Raw genomic sequence first — 17,213 nt, 5'->3', positions numbered from 1 at the left:
GCATATGCTGTTAACAAAACATTTATTTATATTTAAACATCAGTATATGGTGATGAGTGTGTGCATTTTGTCCATACATATTGTACCATATGTTTTAACCTTTAAAGATAAGCTATAAAGCAGGATCAGAAGAACAAGAATGATATCTGTTTCTCATGTTTATTGTTTCTCAGTTGTATAGTGGGGAGGCATCTACATAATTTTAAAATTAATCAATTTATAAGCCTAATAAATATTCTACAGATATTAATTGTTCACATTTCATTTATTTTCTGTGGCCTTTGAGAGCTAACATTAAATACTTTTATCCTTACAGGAGGACATAAAATGAATTGCCATTGGCTTAAGCTCATTTGTTAAATTTTATTACAACTCTTCTGAGTTTATTGAGTCTATTTATAGAGCCATCTTGCCTGTTAGGAACGTTAGGGTGGATAAACTTCTCACCTTAACGCATTAGACTGTATTTTTTTACCCATTTGAACTCCTACAGATGGAATTAATGTAGTAAACTTCAGCCTAGGTTATGCTTGGGTGGTAGTGAGAACCCAGGACTCTAAATTTAAGAGATCTATAGTCCCCCCTCTGATTATTTAATATTTACAAGACAGTACAGATAATACTGATTTTAAAAATTATTTGTCCTTAGTCAAATATAGTAAGCCACTAACATAGAATACTACTTCAAAAACCATTATGAATGAGGATAAGAAGATGAAAATACCTAACTGAATGACAAACTAAAATTTTGCATTCATTTCACCATCAATAGACAGGCACTACCTAGCTACTACGTACATATCATGGTTTCAGACATTAAGGGGAAAGGCAGGATGAAAAAAATCTGCCATGGACTCTAATGTATGATAGTAGTAACCATTGCCTTTTTAGAGAGTTAATCTATTAAGCCAAAACAATAAGTATTATTTCATGTTAAATAAAAAAAGAATGGATCTAGAATGAGGTATGATTCACTGTTCCCATAGAAAGCCTGTGTCATAGAGTTATAGCAAAAGCTGGAGTCCAAGATGGTTGCCCTAGGGAATCCAAACCTGCCTCAGATAATGAAATAGAATATTATGTGAAATACAGACATGAAAATATTTATGAATATCCCCAAACTAATGACACCTCCTACCTACAGTAAGTATCCTTGGAAGAATTATTTGATAGACAACGGACTTTACCACAGTGGACAAACAGCTAATATCAATAGAAACATTATTTGATAGATAATGGACTCTTGAGTTTGAGTGGTTTCAGTGGAATCTGTTTGCCTCAGTTCTAAGGAGAATTTCTTTGAGCTTAGATACCTAGGTTTACTACCTTCAGAACTGAAAGACAGGGTTCTCTGCTAAGCAGAGCCCTGCTCACCACCATGTTCTTTGAGCCAGAAGTTAGCTTCTCTGCCTCTTCTTTCTCAACCAGGCTGGATTTGGGAAATGAGTGCTAACAAGTTAGCATCTCCATTCCTTTCACGCTATTTATTGTATCAGGTTCTCTCAGTGACTTCCCACAGAGCAGGCAGCCTACTACTCTCTGCTCTGTGTAATTGTGCAGTAAGATATTATTGCTGCCACAGTAATAATGACCAAAATAGTAGTGGCATAAACCAAATGGAAGTGCATTTCTGTCTTAGGCAATTATAGTTGGAGCAAAAGCAGCCAAGGGTTCTATGGAATCAGAGACCTCAACTTTTCAATGTTGTTTCTCTGTCCTTCTCTCTTGGTCTCAGGTGGCTGATGTAGCTTCTGTTATCACATCTGTATTCCAGCTGACATGAGGGGCAGGGCTTTCTTATAAAGGGCATGACCTGTAAGTTACATACATCATGTCCACTCATATCCCATTGGCCATAATCTAGCCATATAGCCACATCTAGCTGCAAGGGAGGCTGATAAATGTGCTTTTTATCTGGGTGGACATATGCTCAAGTGAAGCTTCCATTATTTTAGAAGAAAAAAATGGACTATTTAACTGGAAGGTTTTCTTCACCTCATCACGAAAAGCTCCAGAGGAAGATTACTTGGCTTAATACATTTTGCCTCAGTGACCAGAAGCTAAATGTATAGCGAAAGAGTTCCAGCCAAATCAGGGGTACTCACACGGAAAAACTAAGATCATGTTCTTATACAACTATAGTAGTTGTTATGACTTGCTTTGCTAAGAATCATTATCTTCCAATTATTCCACACACGACTTCCAGTATTTTTTGGAAGCAGCAGTAGTCTATACACTAGTTTTTGAGTTGACTTCTCCATCTTCTTGGGTCACTGACAGCCCTAAATAATGAATATTATGTCCCAAGGCACCTGCGGAATTAGTGCTGTCCATCCAGATCTAGCCATAATATAATAATATAATGTTCAGTAATTTTGAACAGCCTGTGACTTACATGACTACTCTTAAAATGGTCCCCATTAGCTAAGCTAAACATTCCTTTGCTAGGAAAAATTGTGTGGTGGTAAAACAAGCTAAAGATTAATCTCTGAAAAGGACACCTCTAATTTTTTCTTCCCATGGATGCTTCCCAACTTTGAAATAAAGCAGATCTATGTTTTGTTGATTCGAAGTTCACCAGTTCCTTTCTTTTTAATCTGTTGTTTATCCAGTTACTTCCACCTGGCTCCTTCAGTTTCCCTTTCCCTCACTCAGAAATACAGAATGCCCAGGGAGTCTCGTTTACTTTCTTAGACATCCTTTCATTTAATAACACTGCTATCCTTCAAAGCAGTTTATCTCTCCATTTCCTTCTGGCCAAATAAAATAATGTTATTTATTACTTTTTTTTTTTGGATTGAGGACAAGTCAATCAGATTAAGCTGTCTCCTAAATTCTTTTGAGAAAGGCAAGTTGGCAGTCATGGTCATGAGCAGCCCCTTATTCAAAACAGTTGTTTGCTTGTGTATCTAGAGAAACCTGCACAGTTTGCTGAGGTCATGGCATTTTACTTGGTTGTTTTAACTTGGCATGATATGCACAATACCTTGCCAGTAGCACCAATGAGAATTTTGTGGAGAGCCTGGTAGTTTTTTACATTAACCTCTAATGTTACCTATCTCCCTCAATCCCTGCTTTTGTTTTCATCACCATTGTCCAATTCCCTTTCAGCAGTCTACTTTGAATCTCCCATTAATTTATTAAAATCGTGCAATTCTTTTTGCATTTATTGTTGGCCTGTGCAACCTCTAGGGAGTAACATGTTTACTGTCAAATATGTTAAAGTTTACTCTGTTTTAGTTCATCCTCCAAAGTATCTCCTATAAATTACAAAGAAAAGTCTTCTAGCTGTAACATTGTGGGATTTGATGGAATAAATTCAGCTGGAGATTTCACAACACAATATTTAGCAGCTGCAAAGGAAAGGAAGATAAAGCTGCTAGGTTATCCCCAGGAAATCCCAAGACACATATTTTTAACATTTGCATTCTTATTTACATAAATTTGTATGTTTCATTCAAAAGGCGCTGACTCCAATTATGTAAAATAAAACACTCGATTTCTCTTCATCTGACGAGTAGATAACCACATATTCTAGGCTTGCTTGCCTGTTGCCCAGAGTGATTTCTCTGGCTTCTTGCTCTCTGCTCCAAGAGTTTCTCCCCATTATGCCTACCCTCTCATCACAACCATTAAGGAAAAGAGTTATCATTTAGTTGTAAGATTTGAGTTGGCTCCAAAATATTGTTTTCTATTATGTGCTCACATTGAAATCCTCTGTTTTCCAATTGTGGGTTTTCACAAGACACTCCCTTCCCCCACAACAACAAAAAAATGCTGGTCCCTGATTCAGCTTGGAGAATCATTGTTTGGGTGGTGAAAACCCCATCTTGAGCCAGCTTTCAGCCTTACACTCAAAATTTCTCGGTAGTGAGGAAGATAGTTTGGATTCTGGGCAGATTAACCATAGGTTTCAACTGTCTACCCAAATGCTGCCTTCCATGGGCCCCTATAATTATAGGTTGACTCTGCTTACATTTTTTAGCGTCATTTCTCCCCTCCAGGTAGATGAATATCAGATTTGACGCAAAATAAATTCATTAGAGTAATTTATAGCAAGTATATTAAGCCCAGAAGCCAGAGCTATGAGAAAAGAGAAAAGAGAGCAAGAGCGCCCTTTGGGAGCGATCTCACTCGACCCAGAACAGTCCTGGTGACACCATACAGAAAGCCCATCTGCTAACTCTGCCCCAGTGGGGAAGGAGGGCCCGAGAATCACACAGAGAGACAGTATCACAGAACCATGGATGGTCATACTGTGCTAAATTCACTTCCACTCTCTGAAAAGCATTTCAAAAAAGCCACTCCCTAACATCTGTATACTGCTGCTTCTGTTCCTCATCACGCCTAGGAAACCAGGGAGTAAACTCCGGACCACATACTGAATTGAAATGAAATTTAGTCAAGCGACCCCTCAGGGGTTCATTGACTTTTGACCTTCGCCTTTGAAAAGGCTTCTCTCTGTCTCCACAGACAAACTGGTGATCTATTTAGAGGCTATATAAACAATGTCAAAATATGGGGGCTAGAGGGGACAGCCATGGGGGCAAGGCCGTGAATACTGGAACAGTTAGCAACACATTCTGTGACATCCAGGGTGTGTTTTGTTGTCGGTTGGTTGCTTTAATCTTTGGGCGAAAGGATATTCCTCTTACTTGGAACTGAAGTCAGCAGAGGGGAAGTGCAGACCTCACCAAACACAAAGTACAGAAACACAGTCCCAAGAAACTAGGGTTGCTCCCCTGCTAAGCCTGCAAAATGTCAGCCTCGCTGACAGCACAGACAGGCGGCTTCTGCTTCACCCGGGATTTCACACTCCGCATACAGCTGCCTTGGCAGGACTTGTGGCCAAGGCAAAATTACCAGGAATTAGCTAGGAAAACAGATTCATTTCCTTTAAAAACCGCAAAAAACCCCCCTCTGGTTCTACCCACATATATCTATAAGAACACTATCTAAAGAATTTTTATTTGCCTGTTTTTGGCTTTTCTTGGCAGTGACTATGTTTCATACTAGATTTTGGATTGCGTGTGGTCCGGAGATGTACTGCAGTAGCAAAGGACAGGAAGGTGGTAAGAATCCCAGGGACACTGTGATCCTTCTGTTAAGGTATACCTGGAAGATATGCTTGATCTACTCACCAGAGTTTGGTTTCTCTTCATGAAATACAACACCTCCTTCTTCTATTTCTTGAGATAAGCAAATTGGGGATGTAGTTTCTCTAAGCTTACTAGTTAGCTTTTCATTTATTCATGTATTTAATTCATTTGCATAACTCCTTGAGTGCCTGAATACATAGTGGACAAAATAGGTAAAAATTAAAAAAAAAAATCCTTGCTCTTGTAGATTTATATTAAATTATTTAGGCAGGACGCAGTGGCTCACGCCTGTAATCCTGGCACTTTGGAAGGCTGAGGTGGGTGGATGGCCTGAGCTCAGGAGTTCGAGACCAGCCTGGGCAACATGGCAAAACCCCATCTTTACTAAAAATACAAAAAATTAGCCAGGTGTGATGGCACATGCCTGTAGTCCCAGCTACTCGGGAAGCTGAGGCATGAGAATTGCTTAAAGCCAGGAGGCGGAGGTTGCAGTGAACTGAGATCGCACCACTGCACTCTAGCCTAGGCAACAGAGTGAGACTCTGTCTCCAAAAATACATATAAATAAATAAATAATTTTATCTTTGTAACAGCCCCATGAGGCAGGTACCATTATGATGAGTTTTTGTTTGATTGGATTTTTTTCTTTTTTAACAGGGGACTTGCCATGAATGGCAGACCTGTGACTTGAAGCCAGGTGAGCTGGCTTCAGAGAGCCCCACACTCTTCCTTTAGGGCGCTATACTCCCCGATGGGACTGATGCTGTGATTGCAGGTTCAGAACAGGAGCAGTTCAAGCATATACCTGTAGTTTCTAGAGGCAAAGTCTTTAGTTTATACCTGTAGTTCTTTAGCATATACCTGTAGTTCTAGAGGCAAAGTCTGTAGTTTCTAGAGGCAAAGTCCGCAAGATAGTTTAAATGACAAATATTGTACAGTTAGTATTGTGGCTGATTTCCACATGAAGATGTCAGTGACTAAAAGCACCCTCTTTCTTATGAGTTTCCACAGGCAGGGGAAGGTGAATCAGAGTGGAGAGATCGGAAGAGTGAAGGAAGATGGGGAGGATGCCATTGGGATGGGTGTGGTGGCAGACACTGAGGACAGGGACTCTAGGATCAAAGTTTTCTCAGACTCAACATTTTGCCTGAGAAAGTCCTACTAAGGCCAACCAAATAGTACAAACTTTGAATTATATCAGTTGCTTTTATAAGATCAATTTTATTATTTCACCGAAATAGCTCAAGGCAAAAAGAAATAACAGCCAACTGGCTCGAATCATAGTGTCTGATAAAAGTAGGTTCATTCTTACTTTGCCTATTGGCTTCTCAATCAGAGGGCTTGGAAAGCAAACTGGAGTTATGCTGCTGTACATGGAAGGTTTCCATTGCTGTTCCTGCAGGAAAGGAAACACAGAAAGGGAAATTTCAGGGATGTGGCTGGCTTTCCTGCTGCATGGATCCATTTTCCTGATACAACAGTGCCGCAAGCATTTAAACTTGATAGTTGTCACTTGAAATACTCGAGTCAGCATTTTTGCATGGTTTCTTTAGTTTGCAGCCTGTGCAAACCCATTTAAACTTGTACAGGGACACCATTTATGACATTTTGAGGGAATTAATACACACGTTGACATAAATTCACAATATGTTCACCTCTTAAGATATCTTCTTAGAACATGGATCAGACTATGTGAATCTTTTAAAAAATAACTTTACTAATATATCATTGCATAGAAACAATGACCCGGCCAGGCGCAGTGGCCCATGCATATAATCCTAGCACTTTGGGAGGCCGAGGTGGGCAGATCACTTGAGATCAGGAGTTCAAGACCAGCCTGGCCAACATGGAGAAACCCTGTCTCTACTAAAAATACAAAAATTAGCCAGGTATGTAATTCCAGCTACTCGGGAGGCTGAGGCAAGAAAATTGCTTGAACCAGGAGGTAGAGGTTGCTGTGTGCCAAGACTGTGCCACTGCACTCCAGCCTGGGTGACAGAGTGAGACTCCATCTCAAAACAAACAAACAAACGAAGTGACCCCATGTAACCCTCTGGTTTCCAAATTTTTGATTCCATATGGGATAATTTCCAAAGTACTCTACCTGCTATTAGAGCCCTCCCAAAGAGTCTTTGCTTTTTCAGTTTTGACTCCAACTCTGCCCTATAGTTTACCCTAAATCTCAAGTCACATTGGCCCATGTTATTTTTGCGAATGTCTCCAATTTATGCTGTTCTTTATGCTGCTCACGATTCCTAAAATAGCCTTTCTGTAATATCTGCCTGTGAATTCCTACTTGTTCTATAAAGCCCAGCTCAAATTCCCTATGAAACATTTCACTATTGTTCTCTACTTCTTACTAGAGTCAGAATGAATTTCTCCCTACCAAGTCCCAAAATACTATTATTGGAGTGTGCTATGGTTTGAATGTGCCCCCTATAAGCTCCTATGTCAGAAACATAATTGCCATTGTAAAAATATTAAGAGATGAAGCCTTTAAGAGGTAACTAGGCTATCTGGGTTCTCCCCTCCTAAATAGATTAATGCTGTATTCATGGGGATGTGTTAAGTTATCTTTGGAGTAGGTGCATGATAAAAGAAAATTTCAACTCCCATTTTCTCTCTGTCTCATGTGCTCACTTCCTCTCACCTTCCACCATGGGAGGGCCCTCACCAGATACTGGTGCTATAGTCTTAGATTTCCCAGCCTCCAGAACCATGAGCCAAATAAATAGCTTCTCTGTATAAATTACCCAGTCTGTGGTATTCTGTTATAGCAGCAGAAAATTGACTAAAACAGAGTACTTGTCACTATCTGCTGTGAATGTGAGCTACAGAGGACAGAACTCATGCTTTAGTTACCTTGTATCCTTCACAATCTAAAACAGGTCTTACACTATGTGTGTGCTCTTTTTTTTCAATTAATTATTTCTTTTGTCAGCCGAATCTTTTTCTTTATATCCTTACTAATTTCTAAAACCCCCCACTAAATCTGGCCCTCTCCAACCTCCAGCCCCAGTTCTCACTACACACATTTTTCACCCAGTTTTTTCAGTCTTGGTAGAGAAGACATCAAGAGACTTGTTATTGGGGGAAAAAAAACTTAATAGTAGGTACCAATAAACCCCATAAAATAAAAACGAACTTTAAAAATTAATCAACAAATATTGACCCATCCCCACCCACACTGTCTATTAATTGGCTGTGTTTCTTGAGTAAAAGGAAGATTTTTTTTCCTGTGGACTTAGCAAGGAATGGAGTATGAACCTCTGGAATCTCTACTCCTGCTGTTACTAATTATCTTACCCCCTTCCCCTAAGGCAAATTACTTGTACTCTCAAAGGGTGGCCCTGTCTGCAAATGTGGTTTGTGTTATTCACACACATCTCACAGAGTATTTTGAGACTAATTGCAATGATATCTGTGGTCTAGAAAGGCAAAGTATAATTCCTGGGGAACAGACCCTATAGTTTACCCTCAGGAGAAGCCATTCAAATTGCTAACTTCTTCCCGGGGGTCTGAAAACAAGGGTTATAGTTGGGTTCTGAGACACGCGGATTTCTGTCCATTAGGAGTTAAAGTGAGACCAGCAACTCATTTCACAGGTCATGTTCCAGCCATCAAAGAGTAATTACCATCAAACCCCACTGGCACAGGTCCCAGCAATATTAGTGAGTACGTGAATAAAAGTTTCAAAGGATATCATTACCAACTCCCACCTTCCAAAGGTAAAAAGATACTGAATGGCACCAGAGAAAAAGCCAAAATCTATCAACTTAAGGTTGTAACTTTTTAAAAATGAAAATAACTGTTCAGTATTGATGATTGTGAAACATGATTCTGTTTCAAGGAAGTCAATCTGCAGAGGCAGTAGATGAATCTAAAGAACTCTGCCCTTCACTCTGAGGCTCCTCCAGTTGCTATGGCAACATGTAACTAGCTTTCTTAGGGTGTTATGCAGCCTGATTTTCTTTAGACCAAACATTCCCCTGATACATTTACACTGGGTATACCTAAGACCAAAACAACCCAGCAGTTGCAAAACATAGATTTCTCACTTATAAATTATTTATTTGGTAGGAAAACATAAGTCTGGGCCACACATAAAAGGGAACTTCTGAAACAGTGGGTTCATATGCAAAACACAGAACAATGAGGGACATACAGTTATTATTAAATAGCATTCCCTTTTCCTATCCCCTATCCTCATTTCAGGCTTTTCCCACCTACAGGGGTTTGTATGTACTATGTATATATGTATTATATGTATTAGAGATACGGTGAATATGTATGTACACACACGCAGTCTGGGTGACTGATGCTTAACGGTGTTTCACACTAACTCGCCATTTGTGGAATGTGGGGGTGTGGGCGCTGAGGATGGACTTGGAATAAGGAGACTAGCAGGGAAGTAGAGAAAAGTTGTTGAAGCCTCAGGCAAACCAGCCATCCTCTCCAGATCTCTGGAAAATGAGGGTAATTGTCCCCTTATCTTCTTCCCATAATAACTTCAGAGCTACAGAACTCCAAAAAGCTACAGAACTTCTCAGAAATCTCTACGTGAAAGGTATCTGGGGTTACCTTTCCAGATTGGACCCCTTAAAGGAGACCAAAGAAGTTGTTAAGGCCTTGAACTGTAATTACTGCCTTCAGTGTTTATCCCAATGCCTGAAATATAAGAGCAACTTCTGGTGCAAAAGGAAAGCGATAATCAAGGTTTTTAAGAAATAAAGATGTGAGGATCATCTGGCAAGCTCAGCTAGTTGATTGAGCAGTGGGATCAGACCAAGTGGCATCTGCTTAAGGCTGAGTCACCAGGCAGCCCAAATTATCCTAACAATTCTGAAAGAATGCCTCCTCTCGCAGAAGTCTTGATTTTATATTCCATATAAAACAAGGATATTCACATCCATCCAATGCCTGCCCCTCCTCCCCACACCTCAAGGCTAGTAACAGTGCGTTCTGTTTTGAGACGGAAGCAGATTCTACCTTAAAGATTGCTATTCCCATCTCCAACCTCACCCTGTCATTCATTATTCAAGGAGCAAAAATAACTGCACCTTGCATCGGTAGAAACCTTTCAACAAACTGATGACAAAGCACTTTGGTTGTTCCTCACACTGCTCAAAGGCTAAGGGCTCTTTCTGGGGCCTAGGATATGGAGGGAGCTGTGACCTTTCAAATACTCAGAGGAAACAGAGGAAAAAGAAAATTCCTAAAAGGGGATGTGATGTAGATCATCACCGGCTGTCCTGGCCCCTGCTCTCTCTGGCCCCTCAACCTGGTTGTTGAGACCAACCAATAGGGATTTGGGCTGGTCCCTCCCCTCACAGCTGGAGTTCCTCCCTTGGAAGGGTCAAGCACACAGACATAAAGCTGAGGTGGCCTTGGGAAGGGAGGAGAACTGGGTGGAGGGCGATTAAATGTTGACTCACTCAGGCTTGACCAGACTTCCTCCCTTTTCTACAGTCGAGTACAGTTTTTGGTGAACTTAAGTAAACTGTGCATACTGCTACACTTTCTTCCTTCCTTTTGGGCTATTATCACAGGCTTGCCAGCAGAAAGAAGGTCACAGGGGAGAACAAACTCAAAAGCATTCTGGGTTTCCAGTTTTTTTTGGCAGGATCTTGTTAGAGCCTGACCTGCTAATGCATTCTTCAGCACCTCCCTCAGTACCCATTTCCCTTAAATGCTCTGCTAAATTTTGGCCTTTAAATTTCTATTTCCTGGTTGTTTTACATGCTGATTTTTAAAATGTCCCTTGTGCGGTTACCTTCCTTCCCCATGTTTCATGCATCTTCAGCACCACCTGTACTTACCACAAGGCTACAATTACAAAGAACATTAAAACAAGAAACACTACACATTAATGGGACTTCTGAAAGAAGACGGCACATTCCCTTCACCATACTCACATATCTTGGAGTTTTCTGCCAGGCTTTGTCCAAATGCATGTGTATTAAGCTAGAACACCACTTTGTATTAACCTCTTGTATCCACTTAGCACCACATATTACATATTTTGTCTTGTTGCATAGTCTCTAGAGTTGTAATATTTAGTAACTATAAAATGTTCCATCAACATAGACTATAACGTATTTTATATCTTGATATATATTTTTATCATTTCCATTTTCTCCCTTTAATTACATATGGTCTTATTTTTGTCTTTTGAGTCATTTCTTTAGAATATATTTCTAGAAGTAGGATTTCCAAGCCAAAAATATAGACATTTTTATGGCTCTTTTTATTTACTATCCAATTATTGCTTTTCAAAAGGATCGAACTGGTTTATACAGCTATCTCTAATATATACACATATGTACTATATATTTATATATATATACATATGTACTATATATGTATATATATTAGAGGTATAGTACATATGTATGTACTATATATATATGTATTTAGAGGTATAGTACATATGTATGTACACACACACACACACATCCAACTCTTTTTTGCTTAACAGCAAATCCCTGAAGAACTGCCATCATCAACCTCTTATTTATAAGTTAGAACACTAAACAGGACAGAGGTGAAGTAACTCAGTGTCAGATGACCAATGTCCCTTTTATAAGCTTCACTGGCTTCAAGTGCCTGTACCCAATATGTTCCTGGTTTCAATGAGTAATCGCTGACTATGTCTCTATCCTATAATTTCTTCAGCTTGTGTCACAGTGAGACAGTGAGCATGGAGTCGGAAATATGTCAGCTCCATAGCTTACTACCTTTGAGACCATAAGTTAATGAGCCTTGCTAAGCCTCAGTTTCCTCAAATGTAAAAGGGAATAATACCTATATCATAGGCTTGTTTGGAGGACTTTAAAATTCAGTCCAGCAAATAAACTTACATAATAAGTGGTACTATTATTTTTCATGTTAATAAAAAATATTTTCTTGTTAGTCTTCCCTGGTGCCTTCTTCAGAGTAGAATAGCAGGTATCAGTGAATCTCTATTATAATTTAATAAATAGATTTCCTCACCTATTGTCAATCAGCAGATATTTTCTAAGTACTGTAACTTAGCTCTTTGCTAATTTTATAAGAATTTTATATAAAAATGTGTATTTATAAGTAGTATAACAATTTATAGAAATGTAAATAAGCTAGAAATATTCCCCTTAGGAACAGGAACAAGACAAGGATGCCCACTCTCACCACTCTTTTTCAACATAGTACTGGAAGTCCTAATCAGGGAAATCAGACAATATAAAGAAATAAAAGGCATACAAATAGGACAAGAACAAGTCAAATTATCTCTCTTTTCTGACAATATGGTTCTATGCCTAGAAAAACCTAAAGACTCTACCAAAAGGCTTCTACAACTGATAAGTGACTTCAGTAAAGTTTTAGGCTACAAAATTAATGTACAAAAATCAGTAGTACTTCTGTACACCAGTAATGTTCAAGCTGATAGCCAGATCAAGAACACAATCCCATTTACAATAACCCCCAAAAATAATAAAATACCTAGGAATACATCTAACCAAGGTGGTGAAAGATCTCTACAAGGAGAACTACAAAACACTGCTGAAATAAATCATGGATGGCAGAAACAAACGGAAAAACATTCCATGCTTATGGATTTCAAGAATCAATATTATTAAAATGGCCATACTGCCCAAAGCAATCTACAGATTTAATGCTATTCCTATCAAACTACCAATGTCATTTTTTGCCAGAATAGAAAAAAAATTATTCTAAAATTCATATGGAACCAAACAAGAGCCTGAATATCCAAGGAAATTCTAAGCAAAAAGAACAAAGCTGGAGGCATCACCTTGCCCAGCTTTAAACTATGATGTACAGCTACAGTAACCAAAAGAGCATGGTATTAGTACAAAAACAGAAACATAAACAGACCAGTGGAACAGAACAGGTAACTCAGAAATAAAGCTGTACACCTATGAATATCCGATCTTTGATAAAATTGACAAAAATAAGCAATAGAGAAAGGATTCCCCATTCAATAAATGGTGCTGGGATAACTGGCAAGCCATATGCAGAAGAATGAAACTGGACTCTACCTTTCACCATATACAAAACTCAAAATGGGTTAAATATTTAAATGTAAGACCTCAAACTATAAGAATCCTAGAAGAAAACCTAGTAAACACCATTCTGGACACTGACTTTGGCAAAGACTTCATGACCAAGTCCTTAAAAGCAATTGCAACAAAAGCAAAAATTGACAAGTGGGGCCTAATTAAACTAAAGGGCTTCTGCACAACAAATGAAACTATCAACAGAGTAAACAACCTACAGAATGAGAGAAAGACCCACAAACTATCTGACAGAGGTCTAATATCCAGAATCTTTAAAAAAAGTAATTCAGTAATCAAAAACTTAATAACCCCATTAAAAAGTACAAAAAGTCAGAAACAGACACTTCTCAAAAGACGACATACAAGTGACCACAAACACGTGACAAAATGTTCAGCATCACTAATCATCAGAGAAATGTAAATCAAAACCACAAAGAGATACCATCTCACAACAGTCAGATGGCTATTATTAAAAAGTCAATAAACAACAAGTGCTGACAGGGCTGTGGGGAAAAGGGAACACTTAAATACTGTTGTTGGGAATGTAAATTAGTTCAGCCACTGTGGAAAGCAGATTGGAGATTTCTCAAAGAACTTAAAACAGAGCTACCATTCAATCCAGTAATCCCTTACTGAGTCTATATCCAAAGGAAAATAAATGATTCTACTAAAAAGACACATGAACACATATGTTCGTTGCAGCATTATTTGCAATAGCAAAGACATGCGATCAACTTGGGTGCCTGTCAACAGCTGCCTGGATAAAGGAAATGTGGTACATATGCACCATGGAATACTACGCAGCCATAAAAAGAATGAAATCATGTCCTTTGCAGCAACATGAATGCAGCTGGGGGCCATTATCCTAAACGAATTAAAGCAGGAACAGAAAACCAAATACCACATGTTCTCACTTACAAGTCGGAGCTAAACATTAGGTACTCATGGAAATAAAGATGGAAACAATCAACACTGGGGACTACTAGAGTGGGGAGAGTGCAAGGAGGGCAGAGGCTGGAAAACTACACATGGGGTACTATGCTTACTACCTGGGTGATAAGGTCATTCTTACCCCTCACTTCAGCATCATGCAATACACCCATGTATCAAACCTGCACATGTACCCCTGAATCTAAAAGTTGAAATTATCTTTTAAATGCTTAAATAAAAAGCATAACAATTATAAAAATTATAAAAGGTACAAAATAGATTATTTAGAAGTTTATTAGTTTAAATGAGTATGTTTACTTTTAAATTGTAAACATATTCAATACTTTTCTATTATAAACCATAATTATAAATATAAATTTTAAACTCATTTAAAATAAAACATAAAATGAAAGTTTCAACAATGAACAAATATTTAAAATATTTTTTAAAAGTAATCAATTGAGTTAATAAAATAGGCATAGGCTTATAAAAGTAAGTGCTTATGAAATATATTTATGTCTGCTTCTAAGTTCCTTATAAATAAGATAATGATATAGTGAAAAGCACATTGTTGGCTTTGTAGTCTGAAGACCTGAATTTGAAAACTGGCTTTGACACTTACTTGATATGTAATCTCTTTGTGGCTCATTTCTTCAGCAATAAAAAGTATAGTATATAAGTTGTTTTTATTTTATTTTATTTTTTATAAAAAGGAAGATCCAATCTTCTTTGTTTGTCTGAAAACAATCAACCATCTTTTATACATGTCTTTGGAATGTCAAACCACAACGTGATATTACAGCACACGATAGTCCATTCACTTGTATGATATAAACTCTAGATTCTATAGGCGTTTGGAAAAATAAGAAGGGAAATGAAAATAGGAAGTCATCTATTCAGACATGTGAAAGCACCACATAGAAGAAGAAATAATTTTCCATAGTTCCCATATATCACTGGAGGTCAACTTCATACACGAAATCCCAGATCTATGAGGTCCAAGGGGGTCGAAATGCAAACAGCTCATAACAGTGCTTTCAATAACAGGGAAAGAGGGAGGCAGGGATGCTGTAACCGGCATCTCTGCAGGTGGGAGCTGCTTGAGAATGGCAGCAAATTTGGGGAAAGGTATTAATGGGTAAGAGGCATTTTATGGGTTAAATGACTTTCCCTCCAAATTCATATGTCTTAACTCTCAGTACCTCAGAACATGACAAATATGAATATGACTGTATTTGGATGTAGGGTCTTTGAAGAGGTAATTAGTTAAAATGAGCTCATTAGGGTGGGCTCTAATCCAATCTGACTGGTGTCTTCATAAGAAGGGGAGATTAGTGTACAGATATGTACAGAGGAAAGACCATGTGAAGACTTGGGGAAAAGAACAGCCATCCGCAAGGCTTCAGGAGGAACCAATACAGCCCATGCCTCGATGTCAGACTTTTAGCCTTCAGGAATGTGAGGGGAAATAATTCCATTGCTTGAGATCCCCAGTCTATGGTACTATATTATGGTAGCCCTAGCCAACGAATATAAGGCATCCTAGGAAAAAAAAAAAAAAAAAAAAGAGCTTCAATATGGGTGAAAACGACTCAGAGCAGAAGGTAGTCAGTGTAGGAAAGGTTTTCCAATGAACTGGGGAAAGGGTGTTGCAGTGACCAGTGACAAATCAGATGCAGACATCTGAAGGGGTGGGGTTCTGCATGGCAGTGCTGAGCAGGCACTGGGGATATCTTATGCCTTACCCTCAAGGAGCTCCCCAAAGTGTAGTTGGGGAAAGAAGTGAACAAATTCTATTTAAAAGAAGTGGTACATATTAAGGCTAGAAGTATGCAGAAGACGCAGGGGGAGCAAAAGGAGGAGCATCTAACACAAAGGAATCCCCTGTTGCTGGGAGGCTTCCAGGAGGAGGTGACCCTGGAGCTGAGTATAAGGGGATAGAATAAAAGTTAGGTGAAAATGAAGTGGTGTGGGGTGGGAAAGGATGGCAGGTCTGAGGATATGAAAAGAGATGTATGCTGTTTGAGGAGGAGGAAATCTCACGAGCGCAAGAAAAGAGGTATGGAATAAAAAGAATTGCTTTTTATAAAAGCAGTTAAAAAGACTTTTTTTGTGAACCACAGATAATCTGGTGCTGTTAGATCTTCCCAAGTGATACTGGGTTGGTGAGAGATGGTGCAAGGCAAGAACTACAAGATTCTTTTAACAATGTTTCAGTCGATTTCCTTAGTGGAGAGGAGGATGCGTTTGAGGGGACGAAAGACTGCAAACCAGGCAACTATTTAGGCTGCTGGTACCACAACCAGGAAAGATAGGCTAATGTCTGGATATCGGCACTAGCAAAGTAGCAGAAAGACTAGAGAGGAGGGGACAGACTGAAGAAATCATGGGAACTTATCCATTGGTTGGAAATGGAAGTGGAGCTAGATAACTGGCATGTTTCTAGGAAGTGGAGGAGTGAGGAAGTGCACCAAAAAGTACAGAATCTTGCTAGGATTACAAGAAAAGGGAAGGACATGATAAGAGTGTAGATGACAGGCAAGGAGAGACAGTTAATTTAGGTTAGGGTATCGCTCAGAACCAAAAGGCACAAAGAGCATTCACCACTTTTGAGCTCTGCTTTTAAATGCATTATTCTTTGGTGTACATTTTGCACTACAATTTGGCCTTAACCTGTCTTCCTATCTCAACTGTAACTTTTTGTTACAGCTAAAATTTTCTACTGTCTCCCATGCATACACTATACTTATTTATCCCTCTGTTCCTTCTCATGCCTTCGTCTCCCCTTCTCATTGGTCCTGGCTCCACCATCTACTACTCGCAGAGACTTGGGCATGTTGCTACACCTTTCCAAACCTTAAACTTCCTGAGACACCAAGTGGAGATACTACTAATGACCATTGGGCAAGGTTGTTGTGTAGATTAAATGGAAAAACACAGGGTTCCACTGGAACACAGGAACGAAGTTCTAAACCAGACTTGAAGGTAGAGGGGGTAAGGGTTAGGGAAATCAACAAATCTTTATAGAAGTAGTAACTCCCACTTCTTTCTACTTTCCCTCATAAACATCTCTTCCTTGGAAATGTGGAAGATTTTTGATTCTTGCTCCCCCCCTCAGATCTGTTCTTGA

At 39.0% G+C, this 17,213-nt stretch overlaps 1 protein-coding gene across 1 annotated transcript in view; it reads right to left on the bottom strand.

The window, feature by feature from the left end:
- The window catches only part of RASGEF1B (RasGEF domain family member 1B), a 632,849-nt gene that overhangs the window by 165,174 nt on the left and 450,462 nt on the right, over positions 1 to 17,213 (bottom strand). The window contains exon 4 of the mRNA XM_032149109.2: positions 6,412 to 6,495. Coding sequence (XP_032005000.2) covers positions 6,412 to 6,495 — 84 coding nt within the window. The remainder of the gene's footprint in view (positions 1 to 6,411; positions 6,496 to 17,213) is intronic.

This window comes from Hylobates moloch, unplaced genomic scaffold (genome assembly GCF_009828535.3).
Source record: "Hylobates moloch isolate HMO894 unplaced genomic scaffold, HMol_V3 SCAFFOLD_2, whole genome shotgun sequence".
Taxonomy (NCBI): Eukaryota; Metazoa; Chordata; class Mammalia; order Primates; family Hylobatidae; genus Hylobates; species Hylobates moloch.
Note: the sequence above shows the minus strand (reverse complement) of the source record. Positions and strands in the feature narration are given on the sequence as shown.